The 8,562-nt window shown below is 36.1% G+C and overlaps 1 protein-coding gene across 3 annotated transcripts in view; it reads right to left on the bottom strand.

Moving 5' to 3' along the window:
* Positions 1–1,368: 1,368 nt before the first annotated feature.
* Positions 1,369–8,562, bottom strand: part of LOC106457799 (glutathione peroxidase-like) — a 34,471-nt gene continuing 27,277 nt past the window's right edge. For 2 of the 3 annotated variants that reach the window (XM_022383991.1, XM_022383997.1), the window contains 2 exons: positions 3,163–3,306; positions 1,369–2,564 (listed from right to left, as the gene is read on the bottom strand). In XM_022383991.1, the coding sequence (XP_022239699.1) occupies positions 2,226–2,564; positions 3,163–3,306 (483 nt within the window). In that variant the 3' untranslated portion in view covers positions 1,369–2,225. Of the gene's footprint in view, positions 2,565–3,162; positions 3,307–6,553; positions 7,038–8,562 lie in introns of those variants that run through there. The other variant, XM_013917249.2, reaches the window with a different exon arrangement.

Below are 8,562 nucleotides of genomic sequence, written 5' to 3'. Positions count from 1 at the left end.
ATTATTATTCCTGGTTTACGTTTTTAGCGACTCATTTCCTTCTTTATCTTTTTTTCCTATTTTTCTTCTTTTACCTTGAATCTGTTTACTTTCTAAACACATGGTATACTGCAACCTGTTCCTTTACGTCGCCATCTAATCACGAATAAAACCATGTACAATACGCCGCTGATCGCATGGTTGACCATAGCTCCATTTTTGTAACTAAACTTCCTTGTTTAATTAAAATAGTCTATAAATATTGTTTCATACTTCCGCCTTTCTTCTATCAAAAATAAATTTAAAAAAAAATCTTCTGTTTATGTCGTGTTATATTCCCTCATTTAAAAACAAAATAAAAATATATTATCGCCTTTACTACTTATAATTAGACGTTATCCATGACATCTCTGCATTTACTTTTGGCTGGTTTGTTTGTTTGTTTTGAATTTCGCGCAAAGCTACACGAGGGCTATCTGCGCTAGCCGTCCCTAATTTAGCAGTGTAAGACTAGAGGGAAGGCAGCTAGACAGCACCACCCACCGCCAACTCTTGGGCTACTCTTTCACCAACGAATAGTGGGATTGACCGTCACATTATAACGCCCCCGCGGCTGAAAGAGCGAGCATGTTTGGTGTGACGGGGATTCGAACCCACGACCCTCAGATTTCGAGTCGAGTGCCTTAACCACCTGGCCATGCCGGGCCCCTTTTGGCTGGTTATTCGGAAATTGAGAAACGTGTTTTTCAATTGTTAAAGAGCAAAGAAGGAGACAACAGTTTTGTGTTTTGCTAGAATAAAATGTGTTTAATATTTGGTAGAGTACTAAATAATAATGATTATATATCAAATATATTATTTATGAAAATGTATTAAAATAAAACAAAAGAAAATGTTCATTATTTCAGCAAATTATACTCGTTAGTTACAATCTTGTGATTCAGAGACGCACGTGTAATTACACTCTGTGATAATCTTATATTACGGATTAAGCTGAGGCGCAACTACTCAGAGTTAGAGTTTATAATTAATAGCAATTTATAGCTTGTTACTTAACAAACTTTGGTACGTCTTTGCATCTTTCAACCTATATTCTCTAAAAATTCAATAATTCTTTCATCTCTAAACTCAGTTTCCTCACTCCAGTACTCCATGGGGTTAAACAATCTAGTTGCAGTCACTTCACACTGTATCTTTATTGTATACGCAAACACATCTTTCTTTAACGGCCTATTGTATCCGTCCGTAACCTGCAAGCACGGCGTCATATCGGTACTAACAGCAAACTTGTGCCTAATATCCCACGGCGGCGTGAGATGGGTGGATTGTGTTAGTAAAAAGGTTTTGCTGTACTTAATAAATAAAAATAGAGAGCCACACCACACATTGTTTTATTAACATAAAGCTTTTTATTTATATATTTGTTTATGTCAGTAACTAACACTACATAAAAGAATATAAAGGTCTCCTGCTCACTCTGGTGCTACTTGGATGAATGCACTAAACACCAAGAAAGCATCAGGAGTTGACATCCAAACCAACCAACTGTTTGTAACAGTTTATGGTTAGTTCTTCATACGTAGGAGAAACTTAAAACAATTACATTATTTCTGAATATAACATGAAAGTTAATGGTGCAAAAATTACACCTGAAGAAACAAACAAAGATTGGGTGTGATTAGCAATTTACACCATCAGTTAATATCATCTGTAGTTTGAAATTACAAGCAACTTATCATAAGAATGCCTTATAGAAAACATTTTAGGGTCATGAACAAATTCAAATACATTATAAATGCTTTATGGCAAGTTTTAGAAGGAATTAATATTCAATAATTGACCATGCACGATGTAAGATGTCCAGGGTTCATTATAACGTGTATTGTCTATTATGGTTGACGGTCAATCTGTAAAGATATGAAGCGTTTTCAACTAAAATAACTTGACAACAAGAACAAACATATTTAAATTTACCCAACAGTGGGCAAATTAAAGCTGGTCAAAACTTTAAATTTTCACACTTAACCAAACGACATTCCCCAATTTTTGAGTTAGAAATTTCTAGTGGCTTATGTAAGCAGTAAATCGATATTGTTTATTGATAAAAAAAAACTTAAACGTTTTGTCCCATTACATAATTTTGTTTAATAGTTAGTTCTAAAGCATCTTTTAATCTTTAAAAGCGTGTAATAATAAAACATCTAAAGAAACATTTCATAACTTTTGATATAAATACATATAATGAGTTAGCAGCCACATTCTTTTTTAGTTTGAGATGAGTTACTCAAGGGCCAGGAGCCGACGAAAACAGGATAAGGATCTAAGGATAAGGTTAGTTTATGGGACAAGGGGTTTGGTAATCCATCGGGGCCAATAGGACGTAATACAGATCCATGCTCCAGTACGCTTCGGATATCCGATGCGATGTTCAGTGGTCGAGTTGCCGGGTTATAACGCATCAAAGGCTTGCCATTCTTGTTCACCAAGAACTTTTCGAAGTTCCAGCGGATGTCACGATTGTGAAAAGGCGTATAAAACAATCTTTCTTGGCGACGAAAGCCAGCCAAAGGAGATGGACAAAACGTCTGCACGAAAAAGTCAACGATAACAATAAAATATGTGTTAAATATTCGAAAAACATATTTATAAAAGGTACTTAATATTTACAGAAAATCTATCGATTTATATATTTAATTTTGCTAATTATGGCATACGTAAAAAAACATAAAAAGTGTCAATGAATCATAGCTCGGGTCAACACGTATCTTGTGTTTTATGTTTCCACATGGTTCTTCCTGAACCTTTTAGATCTCAGTATATCGTTAAAAATATACAGTTCTCATTAAATACCTATCAACTACCAATTTTCATTTCACATAGCTATTTCTCTCACGAAATTATAAAGACATTTGTCAAATCCTCCCCACAGATTATTTGCGTTTTTTTACGAAATATTTCTTAATAAAAATCAAAACCTGATTATAAAAATAGAGTCTATAATCTTATGAAGGCAGAGTTAATTGGTTAAAATTACTTTTTCTCTGTTTCATTTTTTTTTTCAATAATCAAGCTCCTTAGAGTAAAATCCAATTAACACTTTATTTTTTAAATATACAGAAAAAATATCAACAATAAATAAAAAAAAAAATGTTCCAGTGGTAGTAGTTTAAAGTTGTTTTTAACCTTTAGATATGCGTAGAGAGGATGCTGATTTTCACCATTCACTTCTATTTTGTTGAACATCACAAAGTTCGGAGTGAAGCCGTTCCCTGGACGAACTCCTTTCAGACCGTTGATAATTTCCGTGCCATTAGCCCCTGGTTCTTGCTAGACATAGAAGTAAAACATAATTTGTGCCAAAGTTATTCGTACACAAAACGTCTCTCAGTCAAGTTTCGTGACTTCACTATTTATATTTTTAATACACTTTAGCTGTAAAACTTCTATTAGATATATTAATCAACGACAATGAATTGTTTTTGTTTGAAGTTATGCACAAAGCTACACAATGGGCTATCTGTGCTCTGCCCACCACGGGTATCGAAACCCGGTTTCTAGCGTTGTAAGTTCGCAGACATACCGCTGTGCCACTGGTGGGCACGATAATTAATAAAATATTTCGTCGATCCAAGTTTTAAGCGAATCACAAAGTTGTGTATCTGACAGCAATTAACTATGAACACATTCTATTAAACATTTTTCACTACATAAAAAAAAACCAACCGAGTCATTGATGTATACTTTGTTTTTAAACGCAAAGGTGTCTGCGCTGTGCCCTGAATTTTAGCGTTATAAGCCATCAGTTTGTTTGTTTGTAGCTAAGCATAAAGCTACACAATATCTGTGATGTGCCCACCACGGGTATCGAAACCCGGATTCTAGCGTTATAAGTCAGCACACTTACAGCTGTGCCACTAAGTGGCATAAGCCACCAAGCTTACCTTTGAAACGCGGCGTAGCAACCGTTACAGATATACCGATAGAGCTAAAACATCTGTACATCTGCCTATAATTACTGAAAATGGCAGATACCAGATGGCATATACCACAACCAAACTACAGATGTTAGGAGAGGAATTTTAACAGCTGAAAATAAAAAAAGGAAGTTTAACGTTTCTACTCATATTTTGCAATTTCAGTATACATACTAATAGTATCGTGATTACTATACATAAGAGCTTGGCGTTAACCTTTTCAGGTTACATTTAAATTTCATTATATACATATTAGAAGTAGCGGCATTTGAATGAAACAAGAGTATAGAAATTTCACAATAAAAATGTTTTTAAGCACTACATATTTATAAGTGGTAGCTCAATGAGATGGAATCTTTAATAACAAGAGTGCGTAAGTGCTTTTTAATTACTCAATGTTGCAGGCTGATGCACAAAGATACACAATGGGCTATCTGTGCTATGCCCACCGCAAGTATCAAGACCCAAATTTTGAAGTATAAGCCCTCAGACTTACAGAGCCACCGAGGAAGCTGTTGCTGATGGAACTGTTCGTTTAATACCAAAATAAACTATGCGACGTGATGTAACAAATTAAAGTCTTAAAAATAAAACGTCTTTACCCAAAAGTCCAGTTTATATTTGCATTTAACAAACAGACTGGCAAAATTCAAATTACAATAGTTGATTCCACGAAAATTCAAAATTGCAAAAACGAGCACGATAAACGCTAAGTTAGCTATAATAATGTTTTCACTATCAATACAGTCTCATGAGAAAGTTTGTTTTAGAATCTGCACATAGCCGCCCCTAATTTTGAACTGACTTGGTGGGAAGTCATTTGATCAATAGCACCCATCGCCAACTATTAGGCGTTTTCTATATAACCAAATAGTAGGATTTGATCGTTACTCTTATAACGCACATACCCCAAAGTGTGAAGCACGTTTTTGTAACAGTGAGATGGGAACTACGAATCCTCTGATTCACACTCCTAGCAAGCTAAATGCTGGGCCACGCTCGGGTTCGCAAGAAAAAGAAAGAGGTTATAACACGAGGAAGTCAAACCAATTCACTGATACACCAGGAGATACATCTAGTTATCCAGCGACGTACATGGTGATACTGACGTGGCCTATTGGATACTTTGCTGGCTGCGGATCGAATAGCTGAACCCTGCAGTATGCCGTTCAACATGTTTCACACTTTTATAGTTAGACGTTTTATAAAAGTAATAGTGAACGTCATTATTCGGCTATAGTCATGTAGGCGGTAGGTGCTGCTCGGTGGTAAAATTCTCCTCAAAGTTTATGGATGACCAAGTTTCTGAAGTTAACTGTGTATATATTCATGTACTATTCAAATTGAACTACAAAGAAATGCAAAAATAATAGAATTCAGTACCGGCTTCTGCGCTAGCTGTCCCTAATTTAGCAGTGTAAGACTAGAGGGAAGGCAGCTAGTCATCACCACCCACCGCCAATTCTTGGGCTACTCTTTTACCAACGAATAGTGGAATTGACCGGCACATAATAACGCCCCCATGGCTGAAAGGGCGAGAGGGCGAGCATGTTTGGTGTGACAGGGATTCGAACCTGCGACCCGCAGATTGAGAGTCGAGTGCCCTAACCACCTGGCCATGCCGGGCTACTTCCAGAAAGAAAACATTAATGACACTCTACCTGGAATTCAAAGAGAGAGAGAGAGAGAGAAAACAGAAACACAAAATATCGAGACTGAGTTTCACCCTCTGTACTGTGGACTGATTTCTTTCCCTTAGATTAGTACATCAAGGTTAAGGACCGCTAAGGCTGGACCTTGGGACTTCTGACCGAACCGTTCAGTTCAAACGTTGTATAGGACTAATTTTCAAGTTGAATATACCAAGTAACGTAACTAGAACTGGTTATTTTATACATATTGCTATATTGTGTTTTTGCACGCGAAGGTTTTTGATTAATGTTTTGGTATAAATATAAGATTGAAAGTTTAATGCTGAAACCGTTGATCAGAAGAAATAGACTGAAGTTCGGTCGATTATTATATTATTAAAAAACACAAAATTAAATAGCTTTGTTAGGACACAAAAACGAATATCTAAGTGCAATGTTTGACCACATCATAACTGTCAAAAATGTTTACACGATAAATTGAAATACTTGAATTGCAAATATGCGAACTTCTAGTCCATGCAAAGAACATTAGAATACAAGAAACTGGATTTTATCATAATACATTATACGCATTTACCAGATACAAAATAGAGGTGTATGCTCCAGGAGTAGCCTAGTTTTTATTGTGCACGTATTTTGAATCTACGATTTCTTGGTTTGTGTCCATTTGCTGTCAAAACGCGATACGCACTTTGGATTGTGCGTGCGCTATAAGAGTAATGGTCATGCAAATACCATTTTTAGGCAGGACTAGAAGAACTCCAGAGCTAGTGGAGAGTAATGTTGACTAGTTGCTTTTCCTCTAGCCTATCAGTTCAACATTACGGACAACTATGCTCATAAAAACCCTTATGTTACTTTATGTGAAAATTCAAAAATTCAGACAAAAGTTATCGCCAAACAATTTTCTTTTAACAAAAATATATAAATAAATAATCGCATACTAACCAATCCAAATTGATTGCAAGGAAATCCTAATATTTCAAACTGTTCATTGCCAAACATTTCTTTTAGTGCATTCAGTTGTGGATAGTGCCAGTTAAGCCCTCAGTAGGTAGCCAAATTGACGACTAACACTACCTTGCCCCTGAAATCAGAAAAGCTGATGTTTTTTTCCTGCAATATGTCAGGTACAGCGTAGTCATAGATAGAATTTTGTCCAGGGTCCTTGTAACAGGCTCGACCAATCTTGTCCTTTTGACCATAGTTGGATGAAGGAAAAATGATGAACGTGTTGATTATCATCCACACCACTTTCTTCCACCCCATTTTAGTGGAGAACCTTGTCAGCTACAAAAATTTGAACAAAAACTGTTTTTGTTGCGTTTTCAGTGTAAACGTAAGTTGAAGCTGAGTGGAGTGAGCTACTTCGTTTCTGTCCAGGAGTTTATAAATATGCTGCTGAGGTTTCCTGTTGGTAAGCTGGTCAGGGCCGATGTGAATCAACTTTACCGAGGTCAACAAGTTATTTCTATGTATTTGCAAATGCAGTCTGGTTAAGAATACTTGGCACAGTCATATAAATTATACGTTTACATATCATGTGACGAAATTATCTCTTGTGTAGTAGAACCACACAGACGCAGCTGCGAAGTTAACATACAGCTGGTTTATACTTTGATAGTAACGAATAACTAAAGTATTCGTGCAACATACACTGTATATCTGCATAATTCACGTTTTGTAGATCTCGAATAGATAGTTACAAGTTTTCACCATAAAGCAGTTTCTGGAAATGTTATGCAATGAACAAAATTAAAACAGGTAACAACAACTAAGGAATAAAATAATAAGCAAACAAAAATGTACAACTAAAACAAAACACCTGATCGAAAAAGTAAACAGGAATAAGAATAATAATGATCATATCAATACCACATTGTTAAGACATATCATAATTCTAGTGCAGTATCCCATACTCCTTAGATTACCTTCGTCAACAATAAGTCCAAATACATATATTCAAGGGAGATAATAAATCCTCTACTGACACTAACTTGCACAAGTCTCCGAACCACCCTCAAAGTGAGTATGACCTCACTCTAGGAGTGCAACATACAGAAACAGGATCCAGCAAGTATAAATCTTATAAACCAATCTCTTTCGTGCATAAACTTTATTTAAGGTAAAGGAGTAGCACAAGTTTATGGTCTCTGTACATACACCTTAGATCATTTGCATGAAAATTTTAATTTTTTAAACAAAATATGGCTGAATATTCTTTGCCAGTTATGCAGGGTGAAATGAAATAGTTTTCCTTTCGTCACACAGCTTCCAACAATAAAAGAAGTTTTTGTATTCAACGCCCTTAGTTTTCACGAGAAAATTGATCCAATTGTTAAGTAATCCTGGATTGGTTAAGACACAATGCAATATTGCCATTGAGCACATATTTCTTTTTACGGTACATAATTTCTTATTTTCTTCTATGAGGGACGCCTACCAACCTCCATTGTGAAAGTCCCGACAGCTAGGTGTAAAATGTCAAGCACACATAGTGTCTACTTGACAGGAAAGCTGTATGGTCAAAAGTGCAACTTTGTCATAGATTGTGCATTTCAGGAAACCCTTGTGAGTATCAGGGTGCTAGATCACAAAGGAGTACCAGAAGCCATACAGAAGCTCTGTGGTGTAACAGGATATTATACAAGGTTGTGGGGACCAGTGTGGGTAACTATTGAGCTCATAGGCATGAAGGACAGACACAAAGTATACATGTCAGACATTGAAGACCAATGCATATTAGGGTTGGACTATTTACTACCGAGGAAGTGTGTAGTTAACTTCGATAAAATGACGATTGGGAACAACAAAGGCCAAATTCCAGTAAGTGTTGCTGCATCTGTTGGTTTGCATGTCACAGCACTCAAATCAACTACGATACCCCCTATGTCAGAGAAGATAATTTGGGGTAGAATAAAAGAACATTCCCAAGGAAGCCCGATACTTGTGGAAGC

The sequence above is a fragment of the Limulus polyphemus genome, unplaced genomic scaffold (genome assembly GCF_000517525.1).
Source record: "Limulus polyphemus unplaced genomic scaffold, Limulus_polyphemus-2.1.2 Scaffold18, whole genome shotgun sequence".
NCBI classification, from domain to species: Eukaryota; Metazoa; Arthropoda; class Merostomata; order Xiphosura; family Limulidae; genus Limulus; species Limulus polyphemus.
This window is presented reverse-complemented; position numbering and strand designations above follow the sequence as displayed.